The 21,551-nt window shown below is 21.0% G+C and overlaps 2 protein-coding genes across 2 annotated transcripts; both read right to left on the bottom strand.

Moving 5' to 3' along the window:
* Positions 1–2,063: 2,063 nt before the first annotated feature.
* On the bottom strand, positions 2,064–6,574 carry LOC105361644 (maltase 1-like). The gene is made up of 8 exons (XM_011498930.1): positions 6,391–6,574; positions 6,119–6,306; positions 5,793–6,059; positions 4,994–5,236; positions 4,732–4,917; positions 3,720–3,975; positions 2,310–2,652; positions 2,064–2,199 (listed from the first exon to the last, which is right to left on the bottom strand). The coding sequence occupies exons 1-8, from the start codon at positions 6,545–6,547 to the stop codon at positions 2,118–2,120; spliced, it is 1,722 nt and encodes a 573-aa protein (XP_011497232.1). The 5' UTR covers positions 6,548–6,574; the 3' UTR covers positions 2,064–2,117.
* Positions 6,575–10,579: 4,005 nt separating this feature from the next.
* On the bottom strand, positions 10,580–17,233 carry LOC105364024 (maltase 1-like). Its single transcript, XM_011501867.1, has 8 exons — positions 17,077–17,233; positions 15,818–16,005; positions 15,462–15,728; positions 14,028–14,270; positions 13,748–13,936; positions 12,719–12,974; positions 10,769–11,111; positions 10,580–10,670 (listed from the first exon to the last, which is right to left on the bottom strand). The coding sequence occupies exons 1-8, from the start codon at positions 17,231–17,233 to the stop codon at positions 10,589–10,591; spliced, it is 1,725 nt and encodes a 574-aa protein (XP_011500169.1). The 3' UTR covers positions 10,580–10,588.
* Between the last annotated feature and the right edge of the window lie 4,318 nt (positions 17,234–21,551).

Below are 21,551 nucleotides of genomic sequence, written 5' to 3'. Positions count from 1 at the left end.
ATATCATTTTAATATAAAAAAAATCATATATTGGTATATAGACGTCAACAATTATTATATGCTTTGTACGTGTAGACAGTGCACGCATATACTACAAAGAATAATTAAATATATTTATAGAAAAATTTTACGATAAATAAAGAATTGTTATAATACTAACAACTTAAAAAAATTTATAGTGTAAAGAGTAAAATTGCATACAAATTTTTTCGTGTTATAATGCTTATAAAAACTTGTCTGATTCCACTAATTTTAAGGAAACTAAATATATATTATTCATTTAATTATAAAAACGTACTTTTTATACTATTTTATAACGTTTGAAATATTTTCAACATTGTGATTGTACAAATTATGGACTTATTATTCATAATTAGAACTTGGATTATCTATATCATCGTTTATTTTTACATTTAACATTTTTAACATATAGAGAATTATTTTAATAGAGATTTTAAAAATTATAATAAAAAGAAAAAAATCAGTTAAGAATAAAATTTAAATAGTATGGTTTTTAAAGTTAAAGCTTTTTTTTATGGAGTAATCAGAATGAGATTCTGTAAGATTTTTTTATCAAGATATTCATTGTATAACGATTTTTTTTTTTATTTGTCAATCTAATATACTTTCGCAAAATTATAGTTATATAGAATAAAATTTAAATAAATTTCATTTTCGTTTTAATAATTAAGAAAATATAATTCTCACCTTTTTGTCACCAATTCCATCATTATTAAATCTATAAAACTTCGTACATAGGTTTGATATAATATTTCATTTTTCCAACAACCTTTATTGATTATTTCTCTTGCTGCGATTGTAATAATAAGTAAAAACATAAGGTATGTTTGTTAAAACGATATATTTAACTAATTACTTTAATATAATTTCATCAGGCTTATTTACAATGAAACACTGAGTCAAAATAAACACCTGCAGCGAATTTTTACCAACGAAATTTATATAAATAACAGATTACATTAGTCAAACTTTATTTATTCAATTACATAAGACTTTATCATTCTGAGTTATATCAAATACTTTATTAAAAAATATAATATTTCGACTGCTGCTTAAAGAGTTTTAATAATGAATTATATTGATTTTTGTACGATAGACTCGAGATGATTGGTAAACTGCTGACTTACTACTTTCTTACTCATAGATATTTGGTGCACTTGATTTAATTTAGAAATTTTTCAGTGTGTGCGTTAATGAAGTCGAATTTCACATGTAATTGTAGATTTTATAGCGCAGAACACTAACTAGTTTTAAGGATCGAAATCTCTTGTACTATTCGTAGTATTCGCAATTATTTTTTTAATTTTTTTTTAATTATTTTTTTAATTATGTTTTTAATTATTTTTTAATTTTTTTTCGGATCTACTTAGATTCTAAAACTTTCTTATTTGTATTCGCTATACTTCTATTCTAATAATTAATTAGAGACTGATAAGATCAAGGTCAAAACTGATTTCAACAATATGATTTTAATTCATGCCTACTATGACTAGAATATATAGAAGAATATATAAAAAATATACGTATGTATTGCAATATCTTATATATTACAACGAAGTGTGTAAAATCAATTTATCTTAAGCAGTTTTTGTAAATTCAAAAACTCAAGTTATTGTTATAACAATTACACAATTGTGATACTACTAATCAGTTTTTATTTATACTATTCCAACAATACGATAAAAAAGATCGTTACTTACACAAATAAGAAGTCATTGTCAATTAATTTATAAAATAATAATAATATACTTAAAACATATATTTACTATTACTTATTTATTTTTATTATTTTTAAATTTATTTATAGGTGGTTACAAAATTACAAATTAATAATTATTGACAAGGGATAATTAATAATAGATAATTATTGAAATGAATTAATGATTAAAGATTTGTATATTAGTATAATTAATAAGAAATATAAGTACGAAACATTTAGAAACTACATAAAAGTTACATATTTTTATCTCATATAAATAGAAGGTGTGGTAATTCTAAATAACTTATATAAAATAAACTCTTTATCATTAAATTTAATAATATTCTCTCCAACAATACAATTTTTTATTTCAACGTTACGTTTCAAGTATAAAACATTAATTGCGTCTATGTATAGTGCTAGTGATAACCAAGATTATTTTTGGCGGTAAAACAACATCCATGACACTTATATTGGCACTGTAATAATTTATATAAGCAATCAATTAACAAATTAAAAAAAAATATTAATTAATATAAATAATAATTCTAACACATCTGTATGAAAAATCATCAAAAAATCAACATACCCCCATCTGATATTTGATCCGACGCTTGATATGATAACAGTAGCTCTCACAGCTCCAGGTAAGTATTTATTAAGATTAACATTTTGCGAAACATCGTCAGAAAAATTAACGATAAAAACGATACTTTCATTAGACGACTGGCGTGATACAACCAAAACTTTATCGTTATTTAATGTATCGGTTATTAATGATCCACTTTTCAAGGTTTCCGACGACTTTTTCAGTGCAACAAGAGTTTTAAAAAGTTTGAAATGAGATTCAGGTTCAAATTTTTGATTCTTTAAATTTAAAATTTTGTAATTCTTATGAACTGGTAGCCATGTTTTTCTAGCTTTGCTAAAACCTGTAATTAAAATATTAAATAAATTTAAAAATTAATAAACATGAATATTTATTTTTATGGTAATAATTATAAGAATTAAACGTTAAAATATTTAACATAATAATAAATGGTCCGATGTCCATATGATTTTAATGTACTCAATAACAACATAGAAATAAAAAACCATTTAAACACTTAAATTTAAAAACATAAATAGTATATACACTTACGCTACTATTAAATTTTATATTTATCATACATATATATTAGTAATTACTATTATTACTATACTTATGTACTACATTAGTTATATATGTATATTCCATTATATTTTCCATTATATTTACAAATTAATGTTTAAGTTCCACAAGAATATAATATATTCATGAACTGGGAAATAAACTTTTCAAATAGATAATCAATTAATTAATACAGAATTGAATTTAAAATCACATCGTATTTTATGAGTTTACTTATATATATATATATATATATATTAAATAATATATATTAAATGAGAAATTATAGTATTTAAAAGTTTTTGATAAACTATTTAAATATTATTAAAATTTATACAATTCCATTCCATTTTATTTGTACATCAAATGTTAATCCAGTATGAATAATTCAATATTATAGAATATAGATTTTTAATCTTTTTTTTATTTATATGTTTATATTTTTATTCATTATTTATGGAATAAATTTAAATAATAATAATAATAATTTTTACTTATAATAAAAATAAGAGTAATATTTAACAAATAAAGTTTTCCAAAATAATTATACTACAAAATAAATGAAAAAAAAAAATAATTATGAAATATATAATAATATTTGCATTATAAAATATATAATAATATTTGTAATTATTTTTAAATTATTATAATAAACTAAAAACTCGTATTTTATTGGAAAATTTAGTAAATTAAATTATAGAAAATTTAGAAAATTTAAACATTTATAGTGTCTTTCTGAGAATTTCTTATCCCGCATATAACTAAAAAATACAAAATTAGTTATTTAAATTTTATAATATTTTTTATAAATTTTTATGTTGGAATGATATTATAAATAAAATTCCTTACCAGCATTTATTGAATCGTCCCATTGATATGGCGCTCTAAAGAAATCGCGAGCTGAGGTAGAAAAACTTTGAGCATTTAATTTACGTGCTCGAGGGTCATAAATTTGTTCCCAAGTAATATCGTAATTATCGACCATAGCAATTTCTTCCCCATAGTATATACATGCTACACCGGGAAGAATCATAACTAATGATAACATCAGGTCAGGCCTCTCAGGGAATTTCGAAGTCGATCTTTTATTGTCATGATTGCTGGTCTATATAATACAAATGCATTTTTAAAACATCTATTAATTAAATCGTTTTAGTCATTATAATATTAGAATGTAATGCAATTATTCATAAAAATAATCGATATTTCTCGGTCTCTACTTCTCTATATCTTTATATTTCTCTCTATAATTAAGTAATAAGCAAATTATTTTAATTAATATACTTTATATTTTTATTTATTATCCGATTCTTTCAGAAATCTTAACTTCAGCTTACTTCAGCTGTTTCAGATAGTTTTACAAGTATCATATTTCCAATCAGATATATAATATTAATTCTTGTACTTTTTTATTTTAATTTCCATTCACGAAAAATACAAATAGCAGTACCACAAACAGCAGTAATTTTCTTATTAATTTATGAAAATTTGTCCTTTACATTACTTTATATACTTTTGAAATAAATACTGAAGCTAATTATTTATTAATTAAATGTCAATCTTTTAACAAATTCCTTTATGCAGCCATTAACAAACATAACATATAATTATTTAAATAATATTTAAAATGTACAATTACTATATATACTCTTAACTCTTATAATAATAATAATAATAATAATAATAATAGATACAGAGAGAGTGAGAGAGAGAGAGAGAGAGAGAGGGAGACAGAGAGACAGAGAGATGGTGTGTGTGTGTGTGTGTGTGTGTGTGTGTGTGATATTTGTAATTTTAACTTATAGAATAGTAGCATACATGTACATACATGCATATATATATTTTATTTATCTGATCTTACCACCCAGTTAGCCACTACTCCTTCGGGCAAAGCTGCCATCCAATCATCAATAACTTTTTTGAAATCACTAGGTTTAGAAGTACTATCAAGATTTTTAACGAAATAAAAATTAAAGGGTATATTAGCTCCAAAATCATATAATGCCATAACTTTCTGTAAGCTTGTGTAAACTTCTACCAACATTATCTATTAATATTAATAAAAAATCTAATACAGATTAAATTATTACGAAAATATATATTCATTTAAAATAATAGTAAACCTTTTCTTCATCATTCCGTGCATCTGACCATTTATCCATAATATTTCTCCAATTCATTAATAAATTATGATATCTTTCATCATTCATAGTATAAATGTGATTAAGATATCTATACTCTCCTGGTTTTGCTCCAGGATAATTACTCAATGGTTCATCTAAAAAATTATCATTTTCGTAGATAAAACCAGGCGCGTCTATTCGAAAACCACTGACACCTTTTTGCAACCAAAACTTCATGATTTCCTAATAATAGATTTTAAATTAAAAATCCAAATGTTTATATCTTTTAAAGATTTGTAACAACTATTTGATACTGTTTAAATTCACACATATATTTTGTATATTATTATAGTATTAATTTCATTCAATGTTTGATAATTATTAATTATCTGATTATATAATTATTTTTAATTAATATTTATTTTGATATAGATCATATTGTTTATAATACTCAAATTATATGGTTGATTTGAAAATAATGGATTTATAAACGTATTTTATACAATATAATCTATTTATACATATTATAATTTATAAAGCAATTATATAATTTATTTAATATTAAAAAAAATTTCAATATTAAAAATAATTATATCATATTCACTATACATCTTGGATTTCATACGTAAATAGTCAAATTATAGTTTCAACGCGTAACTCACTTTCATTTTTCTTTCATTACTTTTTCCGTTTAACATTTGAAAAAAAGACGGATAATTCAACGACTTGTAATAAGCGTCGAGCATGAATATGAATGTAAGAATAACCTAAAACCTTATTGTACATATAAATAGCTTACTTCCATTTCTCTATGAACATTAGGATTGGTAAAATTAAGATCAGGTTGCCTATAATCAAATTGATGCAAGTACCATAAATCTCTTTTTTTATTGTACGTCCAAGCTGATCCACCAAAAACACTAATCCAATTATTTGGAGGTTTCGAATTATTGTCTTGACCTTTACGCCAAACATAATAATCCTTATATTTCTTATCGCTATTAACACTTTTAACAAACCATTCGTGCTGATCAGATGTATGATTGGGCACGAAATCCATAATAACCTAGTAATTAGACATTTATGTAATTGCAGTTTTATTAACATTAAAATTAAATTTTTTACTTTAATTCCATTCTTATTGGCTTTTTTTGTTAATTCTTCGAAATCAGTAAGTGTACCATATGACTTATCAATATCAAGAAAATTTGTAATATCGTATCCAGTATCAATCATTGGACTAGTGTTTATAGGTGACAATAATATAGCTGTGATGCCAGATTCAAGAAAATGACGTAATTTACTTGTAACGCCTATATAATAAATCAAATTCTTTAATTACGAATAAAATTTAAATAAATTTCATAAAAATAAATAAGAAAATATCATTTAATCACCTTTTATGTCACCAATTCCATCATTATTAAGATCCATAAAACTTCGTACATAGGTTTGATATAATATTTCATTTTTCCACCAACCTCTATTGATTATTTCTCCTGCTGCGATTGTAATAATAAGTAAAAACGTAAGATATGATCGCCAGGATAACATCTTTGACTCTTACTTTGTTAATCAAATTAAGTATCTTATATAGAAAATTGTTATAATTTTAAATAAATGCTATCAATAATTACTATTCTTTTTTAAATTTGTTTATACTTCAGCGAAGACACATTTTAAATTACATAGTAATATAAATATTCGGTATTTAACTTTAATCATTTACTAATAATAATTTTTGATAAAATAGATAAGTCTATATACATAAGAAAAAATATTTATACAATTGTATTTTTATTAATTATTTAAATTAGTACTGTAAAAAATATAAAAAACTTAGTATATAAAAATTTTACATAATGTTCATTTTGTGATAAAAAAAAAAGATTGGATTAATACTATAGAATATTATAATAAATTATAATCATTACATTTAATAGATTGTTCTGATTAAATAAATAAAGCTTTTTTTACAAGATAAATATTTCAGCTATTAGAAATATTTTTGATAAAAAATCTTAAGGTAATAATATATATAGAATTTAATATAGTTAAAACTACTTGTATTATGTAATTTTTAAAACTATATTACAAATATTTGTTTTTGTTCAAGAATTTGAAATTAATAATATAATTATTATTATTCAATTTTAATTATGTCTATCATTATATTCTTCTGATAAAATAGATAAAACTACTTTTCCTAAGTAAAATTTAAAAACATATTACAAATATTTGTTTTTTGATTAATTTTTAATTAACAATGTAAATCTTATTTAGTTAATTTTAATTATATAAATTATTATATTTTTCTGATAAAATATATAAATGATAAAATATATGATAAATATAGGTAATGCAATTTTTTAATAAAATATTTTATATTATTAATATAAATATTATTTACTTAATTTTAATTGCTTCAATTACTTTATTCATATGATAAAGTATGAATAACAGCACATATATATTAAAATATTTATTTAAACGTATAATTTCAATTCTTGACAGTATTACTCAGGAAAATATAATTATAATAAAATATAAAATATTGTAACAGTTAAAAATTATCATCAAGATTTCTTATCTGATGAAGAATCTATTTAATGCAACAATGATAATAATGCCCTTATATTGTTACATTGCTCATTCTTTGCTTTATATAATAAATAAAATTAAGTATTTATTTGATTACATAAAAAAATTTGGAAGTTCTCAGGATAGAGATGCATAATACTGAATAATATCATTTATTTTTTATAAAAATATAAGGATGTTATATTAATTATAAAATATAACGAAGCCCAATTAATCTATAAAATTTAATATAGAAATATTATTTTATAATTTAAAATGTAGCAATTATAGCATTCAATTAGAATATGTTTACGTATGATTAAAACTTAAAATGTTAAATAAATAAAAATAAATTTAATTCAACCGAATTAAAAGTACGTAAAAACTAATTATATATCAAATACTCCTAGATGATAGCATCTAGGTCAATTACAAAAATACCTTATTAAAGAATTCAATAGTAACTTAATGTAATAATAACATTCTATATTTACGAATGATATATTTAAATAAAATTCGGATATTACAATTATATAAATTATCATCAAGATTTGTTATATATTTATATATATATATATATATTAAACGACGATACTTTAATAGATAGAATTTGAACAAAAAAATAGAATATAATAAATTTTTTATTGAAATAAATGGAGTGAAATATCAATATGATCAAGTAGATAAATAATGAATCAAATCATAAGTTTATGTTAATTAGAAGATAAATGTTTAAATTCGAAATGATGTTTTAATCATCTTGATTAATATTATATTCAATATATTCTTTTTTTTAACATACTATTTTTTAACTTAAGGATTATATAATTATATTAAATAAATAATTAAATAGTTAACGTTGAAACAATATAAATAATGAAATATCGGAATTTTTTAGTACTTTAATCTATATTTCATTTTAAGGATTACAATCTTTTATTTAATTAATATTCACTAATCAATGCAAATATATATATTTTTCAATATAGTACTTGAAATTTAAGATCTATCTATAAATTAAGATCTCTATTTAAGATATTTAATAATACATAATAATAATATGTATTATTTTAGAACTCTCAGTAGTTTAAATATTACAGTTGTTTATCTTAATAAATTTATTTATCATTCTTCTAACAAAATATTCAGAAATTGTATAATGTTTATTTAGTTACTTTCTCGTATTATCATGAGTAAATAAAGAGCCAGATTAAGCAAATAAAAAACATAGAAAATATTAAAATCCAATGTACCATGTAAATGAAGAAAAAATATTACTTCTATTTATTTCATTTCTATTTTCTAGTAAACAATTGATATTCAAATATTTTCTTTGGATACAGTCAGAAAAATAAATAAAAATGTAGATAATAATTTATATAAATGTAAGACCAGTAAAAATATACGACTATGGTAATATTTTTATTAACAAAAAATCACAGTTTAATAAAAATAGAACCCTAAATTAGAATATTGAACTTATCATCCGTCAATTACTCAAAATTGTATATCTAAATAAAAAAATCATGGTTTTCAATTTAATTTTAATTTTGAAATATAATAATTTATTCATTGAAAAATAAACTCTCTAATATTACAAAATAAAAAAAACACTTATACATTAAATATATATTTTTACAATACTTTTACTCAGTCAACCATGATAATAATTTTGTACATATACATTAAAAACATTTAAAAAATACCATTCTGATCAAACTTATTTAACTTATAAACATATATAATGTAGTACACATTTATCAAATACAATTAATCGTAAGTAAACTTTCTTAAATTTGAAGAAATCAAAAGAAAAGTAATACTAAGTTTTTTTCGTTTTCAGATTAAAACTTATATTTTATTTAATTTAATATTAATTTAATTTAATATTAATATTTAATTTAATACTTATAACGAGTAATAAATAACAAATAAATAAATAAATAAAGTAAATGAATTATATATAAAAATTCGTGCATTCTTTATCTAAATTATGTAAAAAGAATCTGTTTGCGTAAAAAAAAAATTATATTTCAAACTTTAATTTTGTCTGATGAATTATTAGATTATATCAATCACTTCAATGTAGTACAAAATATATAATATTTTCAAGAAATAATAGACAATAAAAAAAAATAAAAAAAATGCTCAAGTCGAGTAATGCATTGATTTATTATAATTGTTTATAAGTGATTATACATAATTATTAAATATTTTTAAATAAAATAAAATATTTTTATTCTACATAAATATTGCTTGATTTCCATACGTGGCAGCTCTAAAGTACATAAATAAGAAGGCATTTATGATATATTGAAAACTATAAATAATTATATTATACTACAATAGAAACTTCAAATAATTTCTTAATAAGATAGAAAATATAATCCTAGAGATAAATGTACATTTGATATTTTACAAATTATATTTATCCCGTACAATATTTTACGAACTAAGTAATTCTGCTATATCTAATTTTGCAAATTACTTAATTAGAAACATCAAAATACGTATGTACTAATATCTACATTTTACGCAATCTTCATAAAAAAATTGTTTAAAAGATTTTGAATGGTAAATATTATCTATTATCAAACAAATTTCTTAAACAAAATTTGTCGAATTAACCGATATACATATACATTTTAAAAAGTAATTTATATGAATGTTACAAGTAATGATTGTAGATATAAAGTTGTTATTAATTATTGTATTAAAAGAATGTCATTTACTTCAATTAATTTCAAATAACACTTACTTCTCTCGATAACTGGTATATTCATTTATTATATAATGTAAAGTAAAATCAAAGAAATAACTATTCGTATAATTTAATGCTTATCGATATCTGTAAAAATCGTAATCAATAGTACAATAAATATATTAATAATAATTTTGTCCAATGTTTAATATTTTTCAAAACTAAGATTAGAAATAATTCTTATTATTTTATTTTTTTTCTATAAAATAATCGAGCATTAGAAATAAATAATATCCATATTATTTTCAAATTAATTACGTAGATTCAACTGTTATGCTAGTTAGTAGTAACATAATGCTTGGTGGTAATTCTACATCCGGAACTTTTATAGATGTACTGTAATAAGTATTATAGTTTATAATGTTTCAATGGTATTTATATTTAAATTAAATAACATTTAAATACTATATTTATAATGGATAGAAATAACATACCCCCATCTGATATTTGATCCGACGCTTGATATGATAACAGTAGCTCTCACAGCTCCAGGTAAGTATTTATTAAGATTAACATTTTGCGAAACATCGTCAGAAAAATTAACGATAAAAACGATACTTTCATTAGACGACTGGCGTGATACAACCAAAACTTTATCGTTATTTAATGTATCGGTTATTAATGATCCACTTTTCAAGGTTTCCGACGACTTTTTCAGTGCAACAAGAGTTTTAAAAAGTTTGAAATGAGATTCAGGTTCAAATTTTTGATTCTTTAAATTTAAAATTTTGTAATTCTTATGAACTGGTAGCCATGTTTTTCTAGCTTTGCTAAAACCTGTAATTAAAATATTAAATAAATTTAAAAATTAATAAACATGAATATTTATTTTTATGGTAATAATTATAAGAATTAAACGTTAAAATATTTAACATAATAATAAATGGTCCGATGTACATATGATTTTAATGTACTCAATAACAACATAGAAATAAAAAACCATTTAAACACTTAAATTTAAAAACATAAATAGTATATACACTTACGCTACTATTAAATTTTATATTTATCATACATATATATTAGTAATTACTATTATTACTATACTTATGTACTACATTAGTTATATATGTATATTCCATTATATTTTCCATTATATTTACAAATTAATGTTTAAGTTCCACAAGAATATAATATATTCATGAACTGGGAAATAAACTTTTCAAATAGATAATCAATTAATTAATACAGAATTGAATTTAAAATCACATCGTATTTTATGAGTTTACTTATATATATATATATATATATATTAAATAATATATATTAAATGAGAAATTATAGTATTTAAAAGTTTTTGATAAACTATTTAAATATTATTAAAATTTATACAATTCCATTCCATTTTATTTGTACATCAAATGTTAATCCAGTATGAATAATTCAATATTATAGAATATAGATTTTTAATCTTTTTTTTATTTATATGTTTATATTTTTATTCATTATTTATGGAATAAATTTAAATAATAATAATAATAATTTTTACTTATAATAAAAATAAGAGTAATATTTAACAAATAAAGTTTTCCAAAATAATTATACTACAAAATAAATGAAAAAAAAAAATAATTATGAAATATATAATAATATTTGCATTATAAAATATATAATAATATTTGTAATTATTTTTAAATTATTATAATAAACTAAAAACTCGTATTTTATTGGAAAATTTAGTAAATTAAATTATAGAAAATTTAGAAAATTTAAACATTTATAGTGTCTTTCTGAGAATTTCTTATCCCGCATATAACTAAAAAATACAAAATTAGTTATTTAAATTTTATAATATTTTTTATAAATTTTTATGTTGGAATGATATTATAAAGTTATATTATTATAAGCATTTTTTATATTATTTATATATATATATATATATATATATATATATATATATATAAACTATATCATTGATAAATATATTATTGATAAGCCATTGGAATAAACCAAGATCATTTTTATAAAAATTCATATGACATTCCTGTACAAGAAAATATAAGCAATATAAATTTTATATTTATTATAATAAGAAATTGCACATCAAAATATTTTATTTATGATACCAAACATGATATAATATTTGTATAATAAATTTTAAAATATTTTGGAAATGATGGTATCTTATTCAATAATATTATATCAAAATTATTTAAATTTTCAATGTGTACGATATAAAAAAGTTTAATAGCGCACCAATCTACTCGCCCACAATTCAATCATTCGTATTAATGAAGATTAAGAATAATAGAATAAATTGATAATAAAATTAAATAGATAGTATTACTGTTCCGTAATAAATAATGTAATAAATATGATGTAATAAAATTTTTTTTCATTCTTTTACATTTGGTATATAAGCAAATGTAACAACAAATTCATACCTGCATTCATTGTGTCATCCCATTGAAATGGTGTTCTAGAAAAATCACGTGATACTTTCTGATAAGTTTTCGGATCCGTTCGACATGCTTGGGGATCTTGTGTTTGTTCCCAAGTGATATTAAAATTATTTTCCATACCGATTTCATCCCCATAATACACGCATGATATACCAGGAAGAATTAGGGATAATATTAATCTTATGTTAGGCCTTATAGGATCCACTGAAGCAGATCTACCGGTATCATGATTACTAGTCTGTATATTAAAATAATAAACATTGTTACTTAAAAATATAAGTGTTCATTATATAAAAACCAACAGTTAAAAATATTTATTCAGTAATATAAAGTCTTCCTAGTACTGTACTTAATTTAAATAACGTTAAAAATTTTTGTATTTACTTTCCAGAACTTATAAAGAGGATCTTTTTTTTTCTCACAACTTATACCGTTAGATCTAGTTTATTATTTATTATTATTTATTTATAAACTAAATGTCTTATCTATTCTATTTAACTACGTTAACGCGTATAGCGTTCTGGTCAATTGTATTCAATACTGTTTTTAAAGAAGCTCCAAAGCTTTGATATAATTATATATAATCAGAAAAATTATTATACTATATTTTCTAATTATAACTTAAATTAGAAAAGAGGTGTATAGAGATACGCTCATCACAGTTGATATAAGAAATGTAATTTTGATAGATGTATAAAGAAATGTGATATTTTTAATAAATACATTTTTATAACTTTTATTTTTAGATAGTTATTACTTGTCTATAATTGGAATTTCAAATAATAGAAAATATATAATATACCTTCCGAATATATTTATAAATACATGTAAGAGAAATTACTTTCTCATGAATATTATAATAATGTAAAGTGATAATATAATAATTTAAAAAACACTAATGTATAATAATAAATTATTTAATAAGTTTTGGTTTATTACTTTGAATTAATTTTTTCATTCCTTTGGTTTACAATATTTGAATATACTTATGTTTATATGATTTAATCTTACCACCCAATTAGCACTTTTGTCACTCGGTAAATTAGCAATCCATCGAGTGATAACGTTTTTATATTGCCTGGCATTCAAAGTCTCGTTAATAGATATAATGAAATCAAAATTGAAAGGTACGTGAGATCCATAGTTGTAGTATTTCATCACAGCTTTAAAAGAGAGTGTATAAACTTCTGTCATCACGATCTGTTACAAACAAAATAACACGTACTAGATTTTTATTTTTTTTAATTAATAAAAAAAATATATATATATATATATTACAATAATTACAAACCTTCTCTTCTTGATTGTGATAATTTGCCCATTCATCTAAAATTTTTCTCCAACGTGCAACTATCTCGTAATCTCTTGAATCGTGTGTTGTATAAATATGATCGTGGTATCTATACTCTCCGTCAACATATCCTTTTAAATTACTTAATGGTTCATCCAACAAATCGTCATTCTCAAATAAATTAGGAACAGCATCTATTCGAAATCCATCAATACCTTTCCTTAACCAAAAGTGAAGAATTTTCTAATAAAACCAATTGAAAGAGAATGTTTTTGTTAACCATTTTAGAAGACTCATAGGGATAACTATATGCTAATATAGTTAATTAGAAGATTTTAATACTAATTATGCATTACAATTTTATATAAAATAAATTATATTTAACGTTAAAAAAGTATACATAGTTTAATTCATCACTAAATTTTGAAATTTATAAGGATTGTTTCTATAATTTTACTTATTATACAAATAAAATATTATTAAATTAAAATATTATGATATGAGCAAAGAATTGGATATATTAAGCTATCAATAATTCGAAATATCATAATATTAAAACCTTAAGAATATTACGTATAACTGAAATGAAAGATGACATTAAATTAGATTAACTAATAGAATTTTCTCTGTATTTCATTTTTATTTTTATTTTTTGGTCGTACGTAAATGTTGATATACAATTATAATTTGCATTTTTATGTAAAACTTTTTTATTTATTCACATACTACTAAAAACTTGCAATTGTTTTCAATATTTTATTCCATATTAAATATAGGAAGTTTAATGGAAAAATTTTATCGAAAAAAAGATTTTATAATATTTCTAAAAAATAACTGTACGAATAACTGAAATAAAAAAGTTTAATATTTACACTGATATATATTATGTATGAACATTACAGTGAACCAACGCTTATCTAGGAAATCAAAGTAATTGATTACGTAATTACATCAATAATGGTTTTTAATTTCTTCGCTTTTGTACAAAAAATAGTGTAAAAAATTATTACACTCAAATACTTAATTACATTATTTATAAATACTTGAAACATAAATTTTTCCTACCAATTATATGATAGCACCAAACTATTCTATTGTGTTACCAAATGTTTTCTGCTGCAGCACAATTTATTATATAAAATAAAAGAAACCTTAGTATATAACAATTATAAGAATTGTTTTGGAGAAATACTTATAATATAATATCAAAATTAAAAATTCCAATTAAAAAATTATATATATATATTTTTTTTTAAATATGCATTCCTTGAATGCAATACAATATATCGAAAAAATATTCAATTATTAGTCATAGATAGAAGGTTAATAATTGTATAAATGTAACAAAATGTAAATGCTAATTTAAATAAATCTAATAAAAAGTCTTATGTAGATATATGAATGTATATTCGTTTTAATGTATAAAAAACTTACTTTCATTTCTATTTCAACTTTATAATTGCGGTAATTAAGATCAGGTTGTCTATAATCGAATTGATGGTAGTACCATAAATTTCTTTTTTTATTATAAGTCCAGGCTGGTCCACCGAAAACACCGATCCAATTATTTGGTGGTTTAGTATTATTTTCTCGTCCCTTATGCCAAATATAATAATCTTTGTATTTACCAATATTATTAACACTCTTAACGAACCATTTATGTTTAATAGATGTATGATTAGGTACGAAATCCATAATAATCTAATATAAAATAATAATTTTCGTTTTGTATAAAAATGTTATTGCATTTATAAAATAACAAACTCTTTAGAAATTTAAACTGTATTTACTTTAATTCCAAGCTTCTTAGCTTTCTGAACTAATTTTTCAAAGTCATGAATTGTACCAAATATCTGATCAACATCGCGAAAATTCGTAATATCATAACCGGAATCGATCATAGGACTAGAATATATTGGTGACATCCATATAGCTGTTATTCCACTATCAACGAAATGATCTAATTTACTTATAATACCTATATAATATTATATTGTTATGTAAGTATATATTATATATAATAAGTGCGTTTATCGAAACATATCTATTAAAAAATTAATCAATTTAAGACTTTTCATATACATAAAATTGTGTTAAAAATATGAAAGTGCTAACAGTTCTTTCTATATATAGACAAAATTGTACAGCTTATAAATTTTATAATATAACTATAGATAATTTTTACATATTTAAATTCTGTTTTATAATTAAAAATATTATAAATAATAAATTAAAACATATTTTAAATAAAAAGATATATTTAAAATGAAAAAGTATATTTATAAAGTGATTTTAAATATTAATTTGCACTGCTACGTACAACGTAAAGCAAGTAAAATTGTAAAATATATACTTTTTCTTTAATTGCAGCGAGATATTTTAAAATTTATTAGGCCTTTTAAATAATATAATTCCACATATGTATCTATATACATATCTTGGAGTATCGAATTAAAGTGCGTAGAAAAATGAGTTTATCCAAATAGTCTCTTGCAGAAAATAAATAAAAAACAGACAATAAATAATATTTATCATAATGATATTCAATGATTATTTACTGCTATTATTAATAAGTACTTTAAAAAAAAAACTTAATAAATATATATTGTCTGAAATTAAGACAATTTCATTTATTGATTGAAAACTATTGAATATTTATCAAATTAGACGAACAAATCGTGAAATTAATATAATTGCTGCAATTGATGTATATTAATTTCTGTAATGTAATACATATAAATAATAATTTTTAATAATTATATTCTTAGATATTTACCAAATATTTAATCAACAAAAATTTACACAATATACAGTTCCAATTAAATATAGTATTTAATGTTAAATTGATTTTATCAATATTTAAATATTTAAAATTTTCATAAATTCTAACTTTTAGAACTCTAATCTTCTAGATTATAAAGATAATAAGCTTAAACAGCATTTATTTAATATTTAATAACATATATTACAACTATAAATATTCATATAAATTATGATTCTGTAAAATTTCATTTATATTTAAATATATAATGATTTAATGCAAATATACCATTCAAATCACCAATTCCATCACCATTTGAATCCATAAAACTTCGCGGAAATACCTGATAGAAAACTTCATTTTTCCACCATCCTTTATTTTTTATTTCTCCGACTGTAAGACCAATAATAAAAAGAAAAGTATAATATAATTTCCAAATCAACATCTTTTACTAACATTTTGTTAAACGGATTACAGATCTTATATAGTAATTTTTTATAATTCTAGGTAAATACTGATATAATTATTATTCTTGCATATTTACATTTTCTGTTACTGAGTCATAAATATTTGAAATTTATGTACATGCCTAAGAATTATAGTAAATATTATTAATTTTTATAATAAATACAAAGAAATATAAAATTGCAATACAAATAAAGAAAAATAAAATATTTGAAAAAATGCAAAAATGCTCTAAATTATTATTAGATCATTTATATTTAATCTTTTAATTATCATATTCTTATAAATAAAGAATTTTAAACTTTTATTTTTATAGTTAGATGTGATATAATTATTGTACATTATGATTGTTTTTATAGATTTTAATTAAAAGTGTTTGTTAAATCCAAGACTAATTGTACAACATTTATAGTATATATTTTCACAATAATGGAATGTACGCTTAGTGTACGATTCATCATAATCAACAAAAAAATATTTTTTAAACTATAATATAAATCAATAAATGATTACATCTAAGCTATTAATTATTTCTATAGATTGTACAATATAGAAATGTATTATATGATTAAATAGTGTAAAACATTTATAAAAGTACAATTATAAAAAAAGAGCAATTACAGAAATAGTAGTCGTTAAAATAAAAAATCGATTGGATTCCAATATAAAAATACATTTAAGTGGAAACTTCATTCATGGAATACAAAAATGAAGAATTACTTAAATTTTGCAGGATTTATTATAATCTTCAGCAAAAAAGGTGAATAACATTCGAGCTGTAAAATAAATATTTATAAATACTTTATTAAGTATCATCGACAATTAAAATTTACAACTATAATTCTTTAATAAAATAATATAATATAAAAAAAACTTTCCTGTAAAATTGATTCAACCAAATTTAATCGCTTATATTTATTGCACTGTAATAATATAAAATCTCTTTCAATCAACTTTATTATTATCAGATTGATTTATATTGTTCACAACTAAAAATATAGTAATAATTTGATTATAAAAGTTTATTGACTATTATAAAAACCATATTTAATTTACATCTTATTTATAATTGAATAACACCCAAATTTATTCAATATTTGTGCAAAAGTGACAATATAATTATTATCTAATCTAATTGATGATACATCATAAAAGCTTTGAATTTATTTTATACAAACTTTACGATTCTTTCGGTGTCCCTCTATATGTAGGAAGTACAAGCGACTTCAACAGGCGTTATATAAAAAAATATAAAAATACGTTAAGAAAATTAACGCTAATCACAAATTTTTCTTGCAACATTGATTACTTAGACAGCACCAATATTCTAGAAATTATGAAACCCTTAATCCAAGTAGATGAGAATACTCTTGCCAAGTATATCACTCAACAATTGTTCAGAGTAATTATGCACTAAATATGTACATTTCCATTATATATTGCACTAGAATTTCAATATATTATTATTCCATAAATGAAATAAACTTAAGGAGAAAAATAATTACTTATTTGCATAGCTTTGAATTGTTGAAATAGATATTCAGATCCATTTAGAAGTAGGATTTTATTAAAAATATTTTAATAAACGTTAGTTGTAAAATGAAAGCTCTTATATTCATCTTTAAATAGCTTCTTGTACGAAGTAATATCCCTTGATTATAAATTTTATGAAATTATCTACGGACTAGCTTCATAATACTGTCATGATAATGCCACGTGATAAAATTTAAAACTCAAAACAAAATCTTTCGATGATAAACAAGTTATTTAAAAAGATATAACGAAGATATCAAGAATACAACTACTAAAATAACCATATAAGGATATATATATATATATATATAAAGATAAGTATCCTTTTTTTTTCAAGATTTTCGCCATATCCTTCAGATTCCAATCGTCATTAGGTATGTTGATATATAAGGTAGCCTCAATTATTTCATCCACTACCCTTAAAAGTCTTAATTACAGATTTTTATGCATTATAAATAAGTAGTACATTATTATAATTAAGATCATTACTCTAAATCAGAATTTGATATTTTTAATTAAGTATATATCGACAATTTGTTTCCAAAATGATTTAGTTTTAACGAAAGATTTAAAAGATTTTTAAAAGTCACTCTTAGTTTATAAATCAAAAGAAAAAATAAGAAACAAAGTAGTCCTGCAACCTATGAATAATCAACTGATGACCAAGCATAAATGCATTATGCATTATTCTCATTGCCATTATTAATTATATAGTGTAATTGTATTGTAAATATTGAAAATATAAGCATTTTTTATCATAATAAACGGAAGCGTTTTCTTATATTAGCTATTTACTTGTTTATTACTGTTTTGTTGGTCAAGCCATGAATGTTTCTCAGTTATTCAATTCTTATTTATATTAAAAATTCTAACATGATTTGAAACAATCTATTCGATTAATATCATCAAAGCTATACCAACCGAGACATTATGTCTAAGAGTGATACATAACAAGTTTTAACTATTACTTTCTATACCACAAAAATAGAGCTTTACATTACAATAAAATAGAAAATATCAATAACTTAAATCACTTTATTTATAATTATTGTAATTTATCTTAATTTTAATTTTTGCAGTTTTAATAGTATATTCAAGTTATATATTTTTTTAACCTTACATATATTCATTAATAATAATTAATCTATTCAACAACAAAATTTCGAGAAGTTTTCCAAATGATTTAACAATAAAACTATTTAAGATGATAGAAATTTTTATTGCAACCTCTTTCAAAATTCTCTTTCGCTATCTGCGGGTGATAGATAAACTGAAAAGTCATTTGAATGAATATAAGTGCTATCACAATACAAAATAGTTTAGAGAACGTTAAACACACCATGCTAGAAGATCGAAGGCGGGAGAAATTAATTCATAATACGATCTAGACTCTTCTAGAGATAATAATTGATTGACATTGCAAAATGAAGGTAAACAAGAAGATGTCTGTGTATAATTATTTAGCAGCGATAAGAATTAAATCACCATTGTAGGGAAGTGAATCTAATCTCAGCGATGGTCAGTCGGTGATTATATCAACGAATTGGTAAAGGCTTTACAGTGACGTACGGTGGTTATTTATTTAAAAGAAGCCAAACCACCTCAATGCAATATTCTTCTTCCACCTTCAATTTCAGGATTCTGCTCTGAAGAGGAAAATTTATTTACGACAATCATATATAAATTCCTGATTCTTGATATATATGTTAGCAGTTTCTGTTAGCACCAATAGTAATGCTATTATATATTACACATCTTTGTTTATCCGGATACAAATTGGGTAGTATAGTATATCCTAATATAATATACAATGGGCAAACTATTAAAAAATAAAATATCTTAGATCCTTGAATTTTAATTTTAACTCCTTGAATATCAATAACTTCTTTTAAAAATCCGATTAAAATAAAAACAATATTTTGCCTTAAAAGCAATAATTTTTGCTTAAGCAAATAATTTAAGAATAATTTTAATTAAGGAATTCTTTATTTATCTAATAGTATTGCTCAAAACATAAAAAAAAAAAGGTAATCACCATATAGATATTCAAATATTGTAAAGTATTATCGATCCTTTTTTTATTTTTTAATTTTTATGAAAATTTTTATAAAAATATCATGTAATGAGAATGAAATAAGCTGCACTTAAAAATTTATAATAGAAAATATACCTATAATAATACTTTTCGTAACTAAGCAAATATAAATAATCAATCCAGGATAATATATTCTATACGTATTTATTTGACTTTAATATTACATAATTTTGTATTATTGTTGTGTAAATAATATTAATAATTCTATTATAATCCTTTAAAACTTATAAACAAATTAATCAAAATAATTATTCTTGTATTTTAATAATCCATCGAAGCATTATTAGTGTATATTAATTCTTTAGTTTACTAATTCTATAACATTGATTTTAGAATAATAAATTACTTTAAAAAGACATTTTTAACCAATTAATAATTTTATTATATACTAAAATCTACTTATAAGTTATTCAATAAAAAAAAAAAATAATATTAACATAGCATAATATTATTTATACATGACCAGATTAATAATTTTAATAAAATTTCTTACAGATACTTCTTTTCATAATTTTATATTCTTCATTAATAACTGAATCCATACTAGTTTAAATTACAAATAAAGCTATAACCATGATAAAATATAATGAGGAAAAATAATGCGATTTAAGTATATTCAAATTAATTTTCTATTTTATTACAGTACAAAATTACATTTACAATTTTCGCG

This window comes from Ceratosolen solmsi, unplaced genomic scaffold (assembly GCF_000503995.2).
Source record: "Ceratosolen solmsi marchali unplaced genomic scaffold, CerSol_1.0 scaffold10, whole genome shotgun sequence".
NCBI classification, from domain to species: domain Eukaryota; kingdom Metazoa; phylum Arthropoda; class Insecta; order Hymenoptera; family Agaonidae; genus Ceratosolen; species Ceratosolen solmsi.
The sequence above is the reverse complement of the archived record's forward strand: the minus strand, read 5'-3'. Positions and strand labels throughout refer to the sequence as shown.

What these genes read in the sequence shown, in the direction of transcription:
- LOC105364024 (XM_011501867.1), bottom strand. Translation starts at nt 17,233, where the DNA reads ATGTTGATTTGGAAATTATATTATACTTTTCTTTTTATTATTGGTCTT. An exon ending in TGGAATTGGTGATTTGAATG is followed by an intron (nt 16,006 to 17,076) that starts GTATATTTGCAT and finishes AATATTATATAG; the next exon opens with GTATTATAAGTAAATTAGAT. An exon ending in ACAAAAGTGCTAATTGGGTG is followed by an intron (nt 12,975 to 13,747) that starts GTAAGATTAAAT and finishes TTTAATATACAG; the next exon opens with ACTAGTAATCATGATACCGG.
- LOC105361644 (XM_011498930.1), bottom strand. Translation starts at nt 6,547, where the DNA reads ATGTTATCCTGGCGATCATATCTTACGTTTTTACTTATTATTACAATC. An exon ending in CCAATAAGAATGGAATTAAA is followed by an intron (nt 6,060 to 6,118) that starts GTAAAAAATTTA and finishes TCTAATTACTAG; the next exon opens with GTTATTATGGATTTCGTGCC. An exon ending in ATGTTCATAGAGAAATGGAA is followed by an intron (nt 5,237 to 5,792) that starts GTAAGCTATTTA and finishes ATCTATTATTAG; the next exon opens with GAAATCATGAAGTTTTGGTT.